The sequence below is a fragment of the Arvicanthis niloticus genome, chromosome X (genome assembly GCF_011762505.2).
Source record: "Arvicanthis niloticus isolate mArvNil1 chromosome X, mArvNil1.pat.X, whole genome shotgun sequence".
In the NCBI taxonomy this organism is placed as follows: domain Eukaryota; kingdom Metazoa; phylum Chordata; class Mammalia; order Rodentia; family Muridae; genus Arvicanthis; species Arvicanthis niloticus.
In genome coordinates this window covers 16,811,592-16,831,502 of record NC_047679.1, presented here as the reverse complement: position 1 = coordinate 16,831,502, position 19,911 = coordinate 16,811,592, and the positions used below count along the sequence as shown (strand labels likewise).

The following is a 19,911-nucleotide window of genomic DNA, read 5'->3' as shown; positions in this document are numbered from 1 at the left end:
ATCGATGTAATCTTCAAGTTAGTCATATGAAACAAACACAAATCCACTTCTGTGCTTTCCAGGTCTGCTCTGAGGGTCTCATCATTAAGCCCCTGATCATTGAGGCTTCTTTCAAGTATGAGGTTTCTAACAATATTTTAAGACTAGGGATGCAGGCCAGTGGTAAAGTGATAGAGCGCTTGCTGAGCAGTCATAAGCTCCAGGTTCTCTTTGAGTACTGCAAAAAGGTTGACATATAGATCTTTGAAATTATCTCCTACCAAAAAAAAAAAAAAAAATTAGGCCCAGCAAGATGGCTAAGTGGGTAAAGGCAGTTTCCCAGATGACTGAGTTTGTTTGATTCCTAGAACCTCCATAAAGGTGGAATGAGAGAGCAACTCAAGAAAGCGATCCTCTGATCTTCATGTGTATACCATGACGTGTGTACATGTGTGTGCACACACTCATGGGCACACATTCACACAGACAATAATAGTTTAAACATTACCTTCTGCATACTTCAGCTCTACCCTCCCACTGCCTCTCCACCAGCACATCTGTTGCTGAAGTAAACAGTGATGTGCTTTACTATCTAATGGGGGAAACAAAGCAAACCCTCAAATTCCTAAAACGTCAACTTTTAGCCAATAAAAATGAAAGAATTTAAGTGACCAAAACTTAACAGTTTAATAGTGGAAAAATGTAAACTATGAAGATTATTTTACTAAAACTTCATAACTTTCTCTCGAGCAACAAGTATTCTCAAGACTACCACTAAATTATATTTAATTCACTATGCATACACAACTGTGAAACATACAACCGCATTAAATATTACCTTCTGTTTCATGGTTTAATTTATTATTAAAGAATTTCCTTAAGAGGGAAACAAATATTTTGTGTTATTTGAGAAACTAGTGGGGGCCTTTAATCCCTTAAAGAAGAAAGACATAGTATGCAAACCAAAATCTATTAAATCAAGAAATTTAATTAATTTTAAATTAATTTTAATTTTTATTTAATTTTACCTTTTAAAGAAAGAAAGCAGAACATCTAGTAGGCAAAGGGAGTCTCATAGAAATTGAGGCAAGCACAAATACCAAGGCTGTGCAATGGCTTTTACACAAGGAAAGTAAGAAAAATAAAACTCACAAGGCTTCTTGTCAGTCATATGTCAGTGTACAAAATACCAACATTGGGATCTAGATTTTCCTTCGTAAGTTTATAATTTATCAAACTTTTAAAAGTATTTATTAATTTCATGAGTATGGATTTGTGCCTGAGTGTATGTATGTGCACCACATTTGTGCAAGAACCCACAGGGATCAGAAACACTAGCTCTCCTGGAGCTGGAGTTACAGACAGTTGTGAACTATAGTGTGGATGCTAGGAACTAAACTGGTCCTCTGGGAGAACAGTGAACAGTCTTAACCACTGAGCCATCTCTCCAGCCCTCCAGACTTCCTTTTAATGCATTTACTTTTGAGATTTAGTACCATATGCTATACATGTCTGCTTTTTACCCATACTGCCCTATGTTTTATTTCTATTACCAGACACTTAATCATTTTCTAATGGTGCATGATACATTTTAATCAACATTACATACAAAGAATATTGAATGTTAAAGGAGTACTTTCAGAACTTATAGCATGATGGGTTTAACAGTTTAAGCATAATAGGATAGCTATATTACACTGTTTAATTCAGGGCTGTAGAATGTTTGACCTTTAAAATGCAAGGAAGATTCATAACTGCCATTATGAATAATGAAATACTAGAAACAGTGAATATTTAAGTGAGGTAATTGTTCATTGGTGGCCATTCATAATTTTCCCTTTAGAAATATGAAAATATTATCTTTGACTTTAAAATGTAAATGTAGCCATTTTATCTTTTTTTTTTTTTTTTGGCTCTTTTCAGTTTATTGCATGAAGGAGTTACACTAGTCCAAGTTAAAAGAGGACCCCAAATGATTATATTATATAAGCTGTGAGGTTTTTAAACTTGTGACAAGGGACAGAAAGGAAATTCTACTCATTGCAAGGAAATCCTCACTTAAGCTTCCGAGAGCCACAAGCTCTTAAAACCCATGAACCTTCAGCTGATCGTCCTTAGCCAGTCCAATCTCTATCAGGAACTGGCATATGTTCTTGCGCTGGTCACCATGTAGCTGAATTACTTCTCCGTATTCTGGATGCTCAATTACAGTACCATTGCAGGCAAATTTCTTCTTAAACGCCTTCACTAGTTTCTTTTTATTGTAATCATCAGCGATCCCTTGGACAGTTGTAAGGGTCTTCCTGCCGTTTCTCTGTTGAATTCTTATATGGGTATAATCCTCAGTGCCAGCAGGAAGCAGGTCATCACCCTTACTTGCGTCAGCAAAGGGGTCGAAAGAGTGGAAGTTCTGGATAGCGGACATACAATACGATTTCTTTTCCTCGGTGGAAACGGCCTGCGGAAGGCGGCTGCAGGACAGAGCGTTGGGAAGCGAGGGGGCTCGAGGGGGAGGCAGCTGAGTCCTCGGCGGCGGCTCAGTGACTGGAGCCATTAACTTCTTTAATATCTCCTAGAATTACTGAAATAAATTACTAAAGAAAAGGAAGGTTTCTTTCTTTTTCTTTCTTTCTCTCTTCCCTTCTTAATTTCTTAATTTCTTTTATAGGGTCTCTATACAGTCCTGGCTGTCCTGAGACTCAAACTCAATGCTCTTAATCAATGATCTCGAACTTTTGAGTGCTGGGATTAAAGGCAGTAACACACCTTGCTCGGGATTATTTTATGGTCTAGGATAGCCAACAATGGCTGGCTGTACTGAAGATCTCCCCACAGAAAACCCCTTTGGAGGTATACATGATGTGAATTTCCATGGGCTTATTTGTATTCTTGTAGTATGGTTTCTGTCCCATGCTCACCAACGTTGTATAAATATCCCTACTTCTGACACTGGGCAAGACACACTAATAGAATTAGCTGGAAGATTGTCTACTATTTATTCTGGAAATTTATATGTAGGGATGCCTGGCACTTTGGAGCCACAGCCAAGCCCTGCACCACTTCTGCAATCTGAGGGTGTACAGCCACTTTCTCATGACACCATCTGAAGGGTGTAGACTTTGGCCTGTTCTAAAGGATGCTAAGGGTCTATACCCAGCCCTACCCTTCTGACCACCAGCACACACACACACACACACACACACACACACACTAGAGTAGGCTCTGCTGGATAGATGGGCACACCACAAGCCAGATGACATCAGCCTGCCCCGATGAGTCTTTGCACTGACAACACAGAAGCACAATTCAGGAGGAACTGCCTTACTGAGGAATTTTCTGTTACTGCTTTCCAGACTTTTGTCGTTAACTTGCCAGTTTCACCCAGATATTTCTTGGTATAGATATCATTGAGCTATTTAAATGTGTAGATTATTTCATCAATTTTGCCACTTTCCAGGGTTCTTTGTGAGCGTGGGGAACTGCACCCAGGTCACCTCTACAAGGGGTGCATTAAGTGCTTAAGACCCCAGCCACCCCTCTGCCTCAGGGCTGATGTTCTCATTCAGTGTCCATTTACATAGACTATCCATTTCCATCTTTTCGCTTTTACTTTGTATATGTCCTTAAAGACTGAGTTTCTGAAATTTTCTAAAAAAGATTTTTTTAATAAAGGAGTACTCTGTCTGCATATATGCCTGAATGCCAGAAGAGGGCATCAGATCCCATTACAGATGGTTGTGAGCCACCATGTGGTGCTGGGAATTGAACCCGGGACTGCTGGAAGAGCAGCCAGTGTTCGTAACCATTGAGCCATCTTACCAGCCCAAGACTGAGTCTCTTATAAGCAGAGACGTATAACTATTGGGTATAGTTTTTAATCCATTTAGCTTTTGTTTCTTTTTTCCAAGACAGAGAGTTTCTCTGTGTAGCCCTGGCTGTCTTGTAATTTGCTTTGTAGATCAGGCTGGCCTGGAACTCAGAGATCTACCTGCCTCCACCTGCTGAGATTAAAACCATGCACCACTACCACCAGTTTCTATTTAGCTTTTTGATTGGAGACTTTTAATCTGCTTAAATTCAAGTTAACTATAAGGCGATTTGAAGCTGATAGCAACTTCAATTGAATCAAGTAACTATCCTTTTATTTCTCCTGACATCTTAGGGTTTTAATGTCATGACATACATTTTTGTATTGTATGTTAAATTGTTGCACTATTATTTTTTAATATTTTGTTTCTTAATATTCATAGTAAAGGTATAAGCTTGAAAGAACTCCCTTTAGCATTTCTTAAAAGACAGTTAAGGATGGCTGACTTCCTCAGCTTTCTTTGTGTGTTAAAGTCTTATGTCTCTTCATTTGTGAAGAATAGCTTTGTCAAGGACGGTGTTCTTGATTGGGAAGGTTTTGTTTTGTTTAGCAGGTTGAATAGATCATCTCTTAACTGACCTCTAGGATTTCTGCTGAGGAATCTGATGCCATACTTATTGTAACTCTCCGTGCATTGCTTACTTCTTCCTGCCACTTTCAGAATTCTTTGTTCTTAGCTTTTGACAATTTGACTCTGTAGTCCTTTTTTTTTTTAATTAAATCTGATTGAATCTATTTGACTTCCCCATACTTGCATAGTTATATCTTTTATTAAAAGTCAAATCATTTTCTATTCTTACTTTAAGTGCTTCGTCGCTTTGTCTCTCTTCTCTGTTGCATACTCGTGCTCTTTGGATGTTTACCCATGAGCTTCTTCATTTTCATTCTTTTATTCTACTCTGACTATATATTTTCCAATAACGTGCCTTCAAATTCACAGATCATTTCCTCTTTTTGATTCTACTGGTGCTCTATAATACATTTTCAACCTCGATAATTGCATTTTTTCCACTTCAGAGTTTTTGTTTGATTTTTAAAAAAAAAATAATTTCAGTATCTTTGTTAATTTTTCATTTTGGTCACTTAGTGTTGTGTTGCTAACACTGATTTTTTTTCCTCTGTATTTTTATTAGCTCTCAATGAACTTTACAACAATTATATTGAACCTTTTTCAGGCAGTCATAAATCTCTTTACAGTTGGTTGCTTGCTGATTGCTTCCCTTGGTTCCTTTGCCACTGTGTTTCTCTGATAGTCCCTGTGGCTAGGCTTTTATGTCTATACATTTGAAGAAGTGGAATCTTATTTCTATCTTTCCAAAGTGTTTTTTTTTTTTCTATGACAGCTCTTCACTGGTCAGTATGTGCTATGGACAGACTTAGTGTGGCAAAGTTTGTTCCTGATATCTGGATTACCAGATGGACCTCATGCCTGGATCTATGTTATTAGGCCTAGAACCTTGGGTGCAATAGCATTAACTTATTGATTGAGTGTGAAGCAATGAACCTAGAGTTTATGTCCATGGATATCTTCAAGTTGTAGCTTTGGGTCTAGGTTAGAGGGTTCACTAGGTACTGGGATGAACCTTGAACTTGAGTCTGTAGAAGCTAGCCAGGATTTGGGATGGTGTCTGGTCTGTTGGCTTATACCTAAATCCCAAATTGGTTAGGTCTGCCCTAGCACTGGGACAGTCTGGAAATCTAATTCCATGAGGCTGGCTGGGGATCTAGATTCTGAATCTATAAGATAACAGCTAAAGCCTGCATCTACAGAGACTGACCAGGCAGACATCACTGCCTACTTGGGTAAGTAAGCATGGATCCTATCTATGCTGGAGAAGTCTTAGAATCTGAATTTTATGGAGCCTGAAACTTAGGAACTAGACTAGATCCTGGGTAGGCCCAGTACTGGGGCAAGCTTGGCGCATGGATCCCTGGGATTCAGTCCAACATTGAAGTCTCCTGGGATATACCTGGACCCCCCCATTCTGCTAGAATAGACTACACTGTGGGTCTTATGGCATGTAGAGATTTAGGGGCCAGCCTATCACTAAGTAAGCCTAGAGCATGTGTCTGTAGTATCAGCTTGGTAGCTAAGACAAAGAGGGCTGAGCTTAGGCGGAGGCAGGTCTGAGGCTACAAAGGCTGGCCTGCTGCTAGAGTGGACCTGAAGTTTGAGGCCCAGGGTCATTGGGCCATGTTTGACTATGAAGTAAGCCTAAGTATGTGAGGTCTGACCTAGTACAGTTTTGGTATCCAAAACAAGGAGGCATTTTCTCAATTGAGATTGCCTCTTCTCAGATCTCTCTAGCTTATATCAAGATGACAGAAAATTAACTAGCATAACCTTGGTGAGGAAGTCCTAGCAGGAAGAGCTTGGATTTATTTAGTTCAGGACCTAGCCCAGTACCATTATTCTGCCCACGTTTAAGGTGAGTCTTTTCTAATCTTAATCTGGAATCTAGATTCTAGATAATCCTGAGCAGATCTGCCCAGACTTGTCTGTTCAGTGACCCGACATCCTGTCAAGTTGACATGATTAATCTCATATTAATCATTACAACTTCATCCCTTGTCAACTTGGCACCGAAACATATCACTATCAAACTATAATTTTCCACCTCTTGTTTCTAAAGTGTTGTGAATGTCTCACAATGCAGCATGTATTCAAAGTCCTTACAGTCTGTAACAGTTTCAACAGTGTTAGAATTTACAAAGTCAAGCCAGGTGGTGGCAGCAGAGGCTGCCAGATCTCTGCAAGTTCCAGGCCAGGCTGATCTATAGAGTGAGTTTTAGGACAGCCAGGACTACCCTGTCTCAAAAAAGTTCAAAGTTTATATCTCATGTCAGGTTCAAGGCAATCTCTTAGATGTAATGTGAGTTCATATAAAGTAAAAGCCAAGTTACACATTTCCTGTACATAATGGCACAGAATAAACACCCCCTTTCCACAAGAAAACCATGGGGCATAGCAAGGAATAATTAGACCAAAGTAAAAAAAAAAAAAAAAGTATAGAAAACACAAACTCTTGCAGTTCTATGTTAAGCAGCTAGTTATGAACTCATGATAAAATTATCTGGGCTCAAAGGGCTTGAGTGTCTCTACCCCTCCATCTCTGCTTCCGTCAGCTCATATAATGTTACTCTTGGAGTGGCTGGCTCATCACTGCCTGCAGACCTCCCATGGCTTTACCTTTACAGATTCACACAGTGGCTTCCTATGCCTTTCAGGGACTCCAGCCTTGTCATGCATTGTCTGGCTTCAGGCAGACAAGTGCAAAAGTTTGTGACCTCCTTCAGTTCTCCGTCTTTCATGCCTTCAAAACCAGCAGCATGTGAATGATTCTATCAAGTTCTACTGCTAGCTCAAAATGAGAACTGGTCCCACTTCTGTGTTAGTTATTTATGACATTGCTTCAACAAAAGCAACCTTATAGGAACATTTATTTTATGAAATACAGTATTTTTATTAATTTGTTTATTATTTCACACATGCATGTATATAAGGGTTTGGGGGTTGTTTGTTTTTGTTTGTTGTGGTTTTGTTTGTTGTGGTTTTGGTTTGTTTTTTTTTTTTTTTTTGAAAGAAGATGTCATTATGGAGCCTTGGCTGGCTTAGAACTCATACAGACCTACCTGCCATGCTGGGATTAAAAGGTATACTCGGGGCTGGAGAGGTAGCTCAGTGGTTAAGAGCACTGACTGCCCTTCCAGAAGTCCTGAATTCAATTCCCAGCAACCATGTGGTACTCACAACCATCTGTAATGGGATTCCATGCCCTCTTCTGGTGTGTCTACAGGGTGTACTCACATGAGAGGGGGGGAGGAAAGAGAGGGAGAGGGAGAGACAGAGAGACAGAGAGACAGAGAGAGACAGAGATTCACCATTGCCATCCTCATCTGCATCCAACTTCCTGTCCTCTTTAATATCTCACTGATTCTAATTTATGTTGCCCATATATATATACTGATGACCATCCACCAGAATATGGTCAACCTACCAGAGGCCACACCAGAAAACTAGTTCTCTTTCTTCCAGAAGCCATCAACTGTCAATAGCTCCTCTATTAGATCTGGTGACTCTTGAGCCTTTCTCCTTCCATGCTGGAATGTTGACTGGCTTGATCTTATGAGTTTATAGTACAGCAGTCCTGTGGTATCCAGAAGACATTGTTTGACCTGATGCTCCCTGACCTCTGGTTCTTACAATCAGTCTGTCCCTTCTTCTTTGATAATCAAAAAGGGTTGTTTTGATTGACAGTTGGAGGATACAGTCTAGCATAGTGGGAAGGTATGACAGCAAAAGCATGAGGCAGTTTTCCACATTGTGTACACAGTCAGAAGCAGTGATGAATAAATGCACTGAGCTTACTGTCTTCTTTTGATTCAGTCTAGGAGCCCAGTGTATAGACCCGACACCATCCAGTTTGGGTGAGTCTTTCCACCCCAGTTATCCTAATCTAGATAGTCTATCACAGACATCCCCAAAGGCTTGATCTTCAGTATTCTAGATCCTGCCAAGTTGACAGTCAGTATTGACCAATCAATGAGTTTGTTGGAGTTACTTTTAGGAGCATGGATGATTGAAAGTTAGCTACATTGCTGAAATGGCCAAGTGCAAAATTCTTTGCCTGTCCTCTATGAAGCTCCTACCGAGACTCTCCACTCCCCATTAATTTCTTGTTGCTTTATAAACTTGGGAAGAGGTCTTGTGAACTTGTTGAGCTTGCTGGGCCTTGGAAATCTGTTTTGCTTCTTGAGTTCCGTATGCCTGCCTTCTTTCTCCCTTCCAGAGAATGTTTCAGTTCAGATGAAATAACTACCAGAACACTATTGTATATGGTTTTCTGTTGCCTATTTTTTCATTGATACTTTATCTCTGAGATTCACATCTTTTACTGCATGTGGTTATAGTTCACTATCAATGGTGTGCAACACTTCAAGTGATCATAAAACAAATAATCCATGTTTCTGTTGGTAGACATTTGGGTCCTTCCCAATTTTTTTGCTCTTAAAAACAGCACTGCTTAAACGTTCTTTTGTGTGTCTCTGCTTTCTGTACACAGCTCTTGTTCTAAGGTATATCCAATCTAAGGATGGGGTTGCTGGTGAATAGGATATATAAAAGTTCAGCCTGACAGGATTCTGTCAAGCCAGATTTTAAACTATGAAACTTATGCTCTTTTCAGTGTATAAAGATTCTATTGACCCACACCCTTATAATCCCGTCTCTTTTGTCAATATAGTATAAAGTGAAATTCTTTGTTTTTTTTTTTTGGAATCTCATAATTTGCCAGTTATGTGTAACACATCTTTTCTTAGTTAAGGTTATCATTGTTGTGATGAAACACCATGACCAAAAGCAAGTTGGGGAGGAAAGGGTTTATTTGGCTTACACTCCCACATCATTTGGCATACACTTTCTGCTTCCATCATTGAAGGAAGTCAGGACAGGACCTTAAACAGGGCAGGAGCCTGGAGGCAGGAGCTGATGTAGAGGCCACAGAAGGGTGCTGCTTACTGGTTTCTTCATGGTTTGTTCAGCCTGCTTTTTTACAGAACTCAGGACCACCGGCCCAGGGATGGCACTGCCCATAATGGGTAGAGCCCTCTTGAATCAATCGCTAATTAACAAAGTACCCTATAGGCTTGCATGTAGCCTGATCTTACAGAGATATTTTCTCAATCGAGGATCCATGTCTCAAATGAGTCTAGCTTGTGTCAAGTTGATAAAACCATGGTATCACACTCTCCATTGGTTGATTTATTGTGTCTTTTTATTAGCAGGTCTTTTTTTTTTCTGCTATAATGCCAGGGAGTGAAGCCAGAGTGCTATAACCTTACCAGTGCTAGGCAAGTACTCTGACCCAAGCCCCAGAACATCTTTTCTTAAAGGAGTTGAATAAATCAATCTTTTCTCTATTATAGGCAGCAGTTTTCTAGAGTTCTTTGGCCCATGAACATATACATATTTTTTTCTAACAAAGGTTTACCTTTTGTATTTAAGTCTGTAGTCCAGCTGGACTTGATTTTTGTGTGCTATAAGGTAGGGAGCTAGTTTCAATATTTTCCATATGGATAACCTAACACCACCTCTGTCATCCATCAAAGCTCCCAAATTAGTTACTTTTCTTGTTGCTGTGTTCAAGTAGCTGACAATAAGCAATGTAAGGGATGAAAGGTCTGTTTTAGCTCACAGGTCCAGGGTGCAGTCCATCCAGGGAGCTAGAGGCTGTTGGCTCATATCTCACTGGATAGGGAAACAGAAGAAAAGGGAATGTCAACTTCTTTTTTGATTTTGAATTAGTCTAGACCTCAGCCCACACAGGCAGTGGATGAGTCTGTCTCTCTCAGTTAAATCTAGAATCATCCTTGTAACCACAGCCAAGAGATGTACCTCACTAATGATATACACTAGGTATTAATTAATCTAGCAAAGTTAACAGTGAATATTAGCCACAGTTTGTCTGATAAGTCTAATTATTCTCTTTGCTGTTGCCTAACCTTTTGTCCCCAAACCATTAGCACACTCCCTAAATTTTTTCGGTTTCCTAGTAAATACTGATATTTAACAAAGCAAAACATTCCCACTTTTTAGCCCAATATTCTGCTTACCTTATTTTTATTTGCAAGAAGGTCTCACTGTGTAGCTGTGGAGAGGGGGGCAAAACTATTTAGACCAGGCTAGACTCAAACTCACAGAAATTCACCTGCCTCTGTCTCCCAACTGCTGGAATTAAAGGTGTTTATAACCATGCCCAACCTTCTTTAGATTTTTTTTTTATATTTTGAATATACTTCAGAATCCACTTATTATGTTTTATAAGGTTTGGAGAATTGCAGTTACTGTATAAACCAGCTTGAAAATAATTGATGCTTATGAAATTTAGTCATAGCTATAAATTTGACATATCCTTCTATTTTAAATAAATTCTTCATTTTGTCTAAGTATAATCTTTTAAAATAATTTTGTTTAGCCTACAGCACCCAGTATTATTTCCCATTCCAAGTACTAACCAAGCTCAGCCCTGCTTAGCTTCTGAGATCAGACAGGATTAGCCTGTTTGGGGCGGTATGGCTATAGATATTTTATGATTTTTTTATGTAAAACCTTTTATATATTATATTAGATATACCCTCCATATTTTGTGGATTTGTGTGCTGTACTAAGTGAAAATTTTTTTCTCATGGTACTGGATGTTAAGTTCAAAGCCTCATGCATGTTCTACCACCTAGCTATTCCTCCAATCCAAGAGACACTTTCACTTAGAATATTTTTATCCATTTTCTAGATATATAAAAATGAAATCGAATTTTGTTGATAGTATAATCACTCACTATGTAAACCATTATTGTTGCTGCTGCTGTTGATCTATAATCTAGGTTGGCTGATAATTTGCTATAGAGCCCAAGCTGACCTCAAACTATGATCCTCTTGCCTCAACCCCCAAGTACTGGAATTTATTACTGCGCCACTATGTCTACACTCTATAAGTTGTACAAAAAGTAAAGTTAGGAAGGAGTGAGTTCCTACATGAACTTCCTATACCTCACTGTGGTGTATTAAAGGTAAGAAAGCACATCAATACATTCCTGTCAACTAGATATCCTACCTTTACAAGAATTTGTCAGTTTTTTTTTTTTTTTTTTTTTACTATTGTTCAGTTCAAAATACTACCTTGTATTTGGTTGTCATATCTTCATAGTGTTCTCTGGTCTAAGCCAATTCTTCTATTGGTCCCCCTTTTGCTTCTAGTGATTTTTGTTTTTTTTTTTAAATTAAAATGTAATTAAATCATTCTCCCCTTCTCTTTCTCCTTCTAGCCCTTCCTGTGTTTCTTCCACCATTGCTTCTTCTCAAGTTTTGGCCTCCTTTTCCTTGTTATTGTTACCTATATAGATATGTATATGCATACATGTATGTATATGTACATGAATACAGTTTGCTCAGTCTATTTAGTGTTATTTGTATGTGTATAATTTCAGGGCTGGCCAATTGATGTTGGATAACCAACAGGGGGCTCATCCCTGGGGAAGACTATATTCTTCTGCTCTCAGCAGTTAGTCTTATTTATTTAGGCTGGGGTCCTGTATGATTTCCCCCTTCCATGTTAACATGTCTATTGGTGTTGCACTTGTTCAGGTCTTGTTTAGGCAGCCATGTTGATGAGACTTAATGGGTAAAGCCTCAATATGAATTCTAGGAGACACAGTCTCACAGCAGATTTCAATGGTCCTTTGGCTCTTAGGATCTTTCTGCCATGATGTTCTTTGAGCCCTAGGTACACGAGTTGTGTTGTAAATGTGTCTGTTAGGGTCAGGTACCCCATGATAAATTGTTCTCTACATTTTAGCCAGTTGTGGTTTTCTTCAATGCTCTCTCCAAGTGTTGCAAGGGAAAGTTTCCTTGATGCGGCATGAGAGCTACACTTACCTGTGAATATAAAGATAAGTATTTAGAATGCAGTTAGGAATTCTGCTATTTTAGTGAACTGGAGGAAGGTGTTCCTGTAAGATCCATGTCCGGCAGCACTGGCTCCAGGAAGATTGGTAGGTTTCCAGTAGCAAGTATGCTTTCCTTCCTGTTGTAATGGGTCTTAAGTCCAACTAGACAGCTATTGGTTACCACCAACAAATGAATGCCACTATTGCACTTTTAAGGCTATCTTGTTATGCTATCAGTGCTGTGGTTCATAGGCATCACATCTGGGTAGGACTATTGATTGTTTTCCTCCCTTGGAAGCTTGCATATCACCTTCTGGTCCTAAAGGAAGCTAGTCCTAAGGAAGAAGACTTTCAGGTCAGATCCAGCTCAGATCACACAGATCCTATGTCCAAAGTATATTATGTCTTCAACAATAGGGACTTACCTTCAGCCTCTGAGAATCTACCAAGGGCAATGGCTTACATTGTTTGGGGGAATCTCAGACAATCCTGATCTGTTGGTCCTTATTTTTATGACATTAATGATTTTGAGTACTGTAGAGTGTTCCTCAATTTGGAGTTGCAGACACCATAGCCAATGCAACTCTTAGACAACATTTAGCTGGGGACTGGCTTACAGGTTCAGAGGTTAAGTCTCTTATCATCAAGAAGGGAACATGGCAGTGTCTAGACAGGCATAGTGCAGCAGGAGCTGAGAGTTCTGCATCTTATCTGAAGACTGCTAGCAGAATACCAGCTTCTAGGCAGCTAGGATGAGGGTTTTAAAGCCCACACCCACAGTGACACACCTACTCCAACAGGGCTACACCTTCTAATAGTGCCACTCCCTGGGCCAAGCATATACAAACTGTCATAAATTGTCTGGAGGTTTTGTTGTAATTAGGCTGAGCTTCTTTGTAGAAAGAATGCCACAGAATTTAAATGTTCTCCTCATCACACATATCAAGGAGTACATGGTATCTATATGACATTGCTGGGGATGTGAACTGTAATCTGTTGCTTACAGTAGTATTTGCTGTGTTTCTGCATGGGAAAGTTGCTGGGTTTTTTCCCTTTTAATACTTTGTTCTTTGGAGGAATCTAATCCACTCTCAAAGGGAGAAGGAGCGATTAAGCTCCAGCCCCTAGAAGAAGGTGTATCTATGTATATGTTACTTGGAATTCTTCTGTAATGATGTATGTCTTGTCTTTTATTATTCTATCACTTGTTTGTATCTGTATGAGCTTATGCATATTTGTTTTAATAATTTGAGTTATAAATCCAGTACTCTGTTCTTTGGTTTGATGCTCAAATTGTTTCACCTTTGCCCACTGACAACTCTTTTAGATTGGCTCATATGTCCCTTTGGCATGTTCTCATTCTTGTTGGCCATTTACATTTGTATGTATTTCTGTGTGTCTGTGTGCATATATACCATAGGTGTAGAGGTGCCCACGGAGGCCAGAATAAGATACTGGGTCCCCTATAACTGGAATTGTAAACTGTTGTGAACCACCTAATATGGATGCTGGGATCTGAATTTGAGTCCTTTGCAAAAAGCAATAAGCACTCTTAACTGCTGAACTATCTCTTCAGCCTCTTATTCATAGTTTTTAAGGACTTCCTTGCTGCCTTAGTGAGGGTTTCATTGCTTTGAAGAGACACCATGACCAAGGCAACTCTTAATTTAATTAAGACAACATTTAATCGGAGCTGGCTTACAGGTTCAGAGGTTCAGTCCATTATCATCATGGTGGGAACATGGCAGCATTCAGGCAGACATGGTGTTGGAGGAGCCAAGAGTTCTACAGCTTGATCTGAAGGCAGCCAGGAGGAGACTAGACTCCTCACTGGACAGAGCCTGAACATAGGAAACCTCAAACAACCACACTTGCTTTCTGGTATTATAAGATACTCCACAGTCATCTTGTCATTTCCCAAGGAATTCCTTCAATCAGCCGTTTCTCCAAAAAGACCTGGTTTCCTCTAAGATGTCTTCTCTTCTTTTGTGTTTTCTACACTGACAACCTTGTCAACTATAAATCAAGTTTTTTTTTCTTTTTTAGTTTTTGTGTCTTTAATATATTTTTCTTGTTTTAATGGGATGTCTAGGACATCTAGTACAATTTTGAATAGAAAGGCTACAGTGGCATTCCTCGATTGTGTGTTTTCAAGAAAACAACCTTAAATTTTCCTTCTTTAGAACAGTATTTGTTACCTGCTTTCTCGAGGTTTCCACAAGTTAAGCAAATTTCAACCTATTTTTCTATATTAAGAGTTTTTATTGTTTTAAACCATGAAAGGGTGTTTTTTAATCAAATTCTTTTTCTGTTTCTTAGGATACTCACGTTTTGTCTCTAATAGCCTGATAACGCAGCCCAATTAAACTTATAGACTTTTTCTTGTGCTAGAGCAATCTTGAAGGGTTTGTTTGTTTTTTTAAGATTTATCCATGGGTGCTGGAAAGATGACTCAGTGGTTTTGAGCATAGTTGCTCTTCCATGGGACTCAGGTTCAACTCCTAGCACCTACTTGGTGGCTCACAACCACCTAGAACTCCAGTTCCAGGACATCTGAGCCTCTCTTCTAGCCTCTACAGGGAGCAGGCATGCACATGGTACCTAGACATGCAAAACACTTATGAATGTAAAATATAAATAAATAGATAAATAAATAAACAGACAAATAAAATTAAAGATTTATGCATGTGTGTCTGTGCAGTATGCCATGAAGTGGCAACAGAGGCCAAAAGAGGGTGTTGGATCCTCTGGATTGGAGTTAGAGATGGTTGAGAGCTGTCGTGTAGGTACTGGGAATGAAACCCAGGTCCTCTGCAAGAGCAGCAAGTGTTTTTAACAGCTAAGCCATCTCTCCAGCTCCCCTTTTCAATTTTTTTAAATGCAAAATTTGAAATGTGCGTCTACAGTATATAGTTTATGTAACATTTTATATTTGAAATGGGTATACACAAATTCTAACCGAGACTTTGTAATAATGTGTCTATCAAATTATTGACAGTCACTACCAACAAAAACCTGTTGTAATATGAGTAGGTGATAAGATACTTAAAGCCAGTTCTTAAAATGTTCAAAGATGTTTAATAGCTGAAATAATGCAAGTTTTTATTTTGTTTCACTGAAAAATATATTGTTGGAAATTCTATGATAATGTGAGTAGATTTCAAACCCATTATCTCTTTTTGACTAGCTATTTCAAAATAATGATGAAGCTCTTATTTGCAGAACATCCACCATTATTAGAACCATCACCCTGCAGCTAGCTTGGACATCATTAAAAGGGCTCATCAGAAGTATCTGATATTCATGAAGACAGAGTTTCAGGGTTTCTGCCTGGAGCTACACCCTCCAGGAGCCCCTGCTTGGCTTCCCCTGCACCCAGCCCCATCCCAACCAGTTACAACTTGGGCTGTGCATGGTGTTTCTTGGAAACTGGAACACAGACTCCTCCGACTGCTCTCCAGGCCCTTTCTCCTCAGTGAGCAGAAGACCACAGAAGCTGGCTACTGAAGAGGCTGTCCAGATAGCAGAGCACCTCACTGGCCTTGCTTAGCACCCTTACTGCACAGCAGTCTCTGAGTGCTGACCACCCTCAGGGACTACAGAGAGATTTGTCAGGCCCCCACTTCACTAAGGGCCACTCTCTAGTGGTCCCTCCAGAGGAGGCTTCTCTAGAAAGACGTGGTCTTCATAGGGTTTGCAGTGCTTTGAGTCCTACCTGAGCACCTGTAGGGCTGCAGACATCAGTAGCTCTTTACCTAGCTCTAATCTATATCCTAGGTAGAAAACTGTACTAGTTTTTTTTTTTTTCTCTCTCCTTCTGGTGAGAAGTGTTTTAGATATTGATTCAGTCCCATTTGTAGTTGTAGTACTATTAAGAATTTATTTTTCCTCGTAAGTTTTGGATATAGTTTCTTAGGTATTGGTCCATTTTGTCTGTGTTTTTGAATTCACTGGCATCAAGTTCTCGTTTTGAAAGTCTCTGCGCTATCTAATCTGCAGCTATGTCTCCCTTTTCACTGCTAATACTGGTTATTTGTGCCTTCTCCCTTTTCTTCTTGATCAACCTCAGCAGAGGTTTGTCTATTTTATTAGTCTTTACCAAGAACCAGCTTCTGGCTCTGCTGCTCCTCTCGATTGTGTCTTTGTTCTCTATCTCTTTAATTTCTGCTCTGATTTTTTTTGACCTCCTTCCTTCCACATTTTTTGGATTCATTCTGTTGCTCTTTTTCTGATTTCTTCAGTTGTATGTCACGCTCATTCATTTTCAGTCTTGCCTTTTTTTCCCTGTTTGCTTGGTGTTGATGTTTGTTTCTCTCACTTACCTATAGCTCAGGCTCACCTCCAATTCACAGTGATCTAAGTACAGGGATTGCAGGTGTGAGGCACCGAGCCTAGCTTTCGGCCTTTCTTGTTTTCTGATTTATATATTTGAAAGCTATACATTTCCTGCTAATACTACTCTCCAACATGATCACATACAGTAGGAATTTCATTGTTGTTCAGTTCCAAGTGCTTCAGTGTATCTACTATTATTATTTCTTTGACTCATGAATTATACAGAAGTATGTTTTTAAGTTCCCAAATGTTTGGGGGATTGTAAGTTTGTTCTTTTATTGAAATCTATCCTATTATGTTCAGATGATGTGGTCTATGTGGTAACTCTGAAATTTATTGAGACTTGTTCTATTGCTTAGTACACGATTGATTATTAATGTTTCCTATGTGCTCTATAAGAATGTATATTCTCTGATTATTGAATATAGAAATCTATGTGTGTCTATTCACAACTATCTTATTCAAATTATATTTATCTAAACTGATTGCTGTTGTTATGATCTACCAAGAGTTTTTAAAGTTAACTCTGACAGTGGAGTTCTCTGTTTTCTTCTTATAGTTTCCTTTTTTAGCATAAATTAAGAATTGTTATATTTCTTGTAAAAGTGTAATATCCTTCTCTATTCCTGATGATAGAGGAATTATGCCAGGTTATCTTGTATTAATGTAACAGCACAAGCTTTTCTTCTTGTTAGGGTTTGGGTGGTATATAATTTTCTATCTTTTTACTTTTGAGAATTTTTTACACCTTTGTGTTTTAATTATATTTCTTGAAAACAGCATATGGCTGGACTTTTTTTAAAAAAAAAAAACTAATCTTGGGCTGGGCGTGGTGGCGCACGCTTTTAATCCTAGCACTTGGGAAGCCGAGGCAGGTGGATCTCTGCATTTGAGGCCAGCCTAGTCTACATAGTAAGTTCCAGGCCAGCCAAAGCTATACAGTGAGACCCTGTCTCAGAAAAAAAAAAAAAAAAAAAAAAAAGCTTATCTAATGACCTCTGCCTTTAAAACTTAACAAGTTTAGTTTACATTGGCTTCAGGGTGTTTGCAATTGTTTCTACCATTACTTTCTTATTTTGATTTTCTGCTACTTTTTGTATGCTTCCTTTTCTCCTTTTTCACCTGCTTTTTTTAAAGTTTTTTTCTATTTTTCTACTGTTTTGTTATCCTTGATGTTCTATCATGATTGTTTAACTTGCAACGTTCAAACAATATTTTCAGTGTTTCTTGAAGAGTGCGGGAAGCTGAGAAACCCGATTTCAGTCATTCCTCTCCTAAGCACTTGATTTTGTTTTCAAGTATGTAAATTTGTTCCTTGTTTTTTGCTTGTTTTGTGACCTCATAGGTATATATCATCGGTATTGTTTATATAGACAGGCAGTATTTGTTCAGATGTACATGCATACATTCTTGCATTCCAGAACACCCCCCCTTTATGGCATTATTCTCTTTCCTTATAAATATAGTGTTTGTCTATTGTTTTAGTTCAGCTCCCTGAATCTTTGCTGTGAGTTAAAGGCTTTATCTTCATCCTTAGGAGAGTTTGCTCAACCTTTAAAATACGTGTATATGCCTTGTTGCCTTTAAAAAGTTCATCAGCAGTCTAATTGTGGTTTGATTTCATTTGATTAGTGCGTGGGGTGCACAGGGAATACTGTGCTTTCATTCTAACATGTGTACACTTGTTTCTTTTTTATTTATCCTACTTCTGAAAATGTGTTTCATGGCTTGGTAACTGCATGGTTTTTAAATAATTTCTGGAAAGTTCTCAACTATTAGAGTCTTTCTGGTTTTTTTTTTCCTCATAGTCCAGCTACTCATATTTTGTACCTTATAATTCTGTTTTTCATAACTCGTAACAGCTCTTTGATATTTTCTGTCTCCTTGTACTTCATTTGAGGACATTTCATCAGGTATATGTTTTAGTTCATTCTCTTCTCCAGCTCTGTTTAATCTGCCTTCTGCTTTTTTCATTGAGTTTTTTTTTATTTTGTATCTTTCTTTGTAAAAGGTTTGTTTACTTTCTAGTCTTTCTTATCCCTAATTAAGTCATTTGTTGCTTGCTCAAATTGTGATTACATCTACTACTTCTTTAAGTGTAATTTCTGTTAAATCAGAATTCACTTTTTGTGTATGGCATTGTAAATGTTGTTCACATCTGAACTACACATCACACTGGCTATGTCATCTCTACTGTGCACCTTTTGGTTTTCCTAAAATCCAGTGTTCTAGAAGGTTTTTTTTTTTTTTTTCCTTTTCCTAGTGTTTGTAGCACTTGCTACTAATTCTCAGTAATTCTATGAGAATTAAGCATTCTTCTTAGAAATTATTTGTGGAATCCAAATCAGATCATGCCCCTAGCCTGCTCAAAATTCTCCCATGAACCCCAGTTTCCTCAGTACACAAGCCAGAGTCATCTCCACAGCCTAGATGTTCCTACACAGGCTACATCCTTCACCTCCTTCATCTTGTTGCTATCAGCCTCACTCTTCTCTAACTATCCTGGTCTTTTTCCTATTCCTCAAGCATGCTAGGGACCTTCCACCTGCAGGACCTCTGTATTTGCTGTTTTCACTACCTGGGACATCCTTCTTCCCAAATAATTTGCTGACTTAACTAAGTCTTTCTATTATGTTTTCCCTTCAGAAGTATTTCCTAACCAACATATATAAAATAGCCCTATTTCTCTTCATGTTGTGTCTTATTCTATTTTGTGTTATAGCTTCTACAAAGCACTGATCACTATTTGATATATCTTTATTTATTGTGGTTAGTGTTTGTCTCTACCAAATAACCTGTAAGCTCCTCAAAACAGAGATTTCTGTGTTGTTTGCTGCTGTAACTCCAGTGTCAAGAACAGTGTGTAATAATATTTAGTGAACATTCAATAAAATATTTGTGGAATAAAGTGAATGACTGTGTGACTTCATTTTTTAATACGAAAAACACAGAATTACTGAGAGAATTGGGGTCAGCATAAAGGCCTTTATTGGCATGCTAGGAAGCATAAATGCCATTATTCTCAAGGGCACTGGGTAGAAAGACACATTGAGGACAACCCCTAGGTTTTCTGGAGTAGCAAGTTCACAATTGGTGGCATCATGCAAAGCCCTGTGTTCCTTGTGACTGAATCTACACTATCTGCTCCTAAAAACAGGACTTCCTTCTTTTTTAGCCAGCTCTCAAACTTATGTTGTCATGCCCTCCTGTTAACTTTGTTTGAACAAAGCACTGGCTCTCTTGCCTTGTGAAGAACACTTTCTTGGTTCTCAGTTCAAGCAGATCTC

General features: G+C 38.7%; 1 protein-coding gene and 1 pseudogene across 3 annotated transcripts in view; one reads left to right on the top strand and one right to left on the bottom strand.

The window, feature by feature from the left end:
- Positions 1-19,537, top strand: part of LOC117694753 (KANTR integral membrane protein) — a 32,583-nt gene extending 13,046 nt beyond the window's left edge. For 2 of the 3 annotated variants that reach the window (XM_076918755.1, XM_076918754.1), the window contains exons 3-4: positions 8,235-8,275; positions 15,512-19,537. In XM_076918755.1, coding sequence (XP_076774870.1) covers positions 16,291-16,521 — 231 coding nt within the window. In that variant the 5' untranslated portion in view covers positions 8,235-8,275; positions 15,512-16,290 and the 3' untranslated portion in view covers positions 16,522-19,537. The remainder of the gene's footprint in view (positions 1-8,234; positions 8,276-15,511) is intronic. The other variant, XM_076918753.1, reaches the window with a different exon arrangement.
- LOC117694752 (eukaryotic translation initiation factor 1 pseudogene) lies at positions 1,868-2,548 on the bottom strand (annotated as a pseudogene).
- Positions 19,538-19,911: the final 374 nt, after the last annotated feature.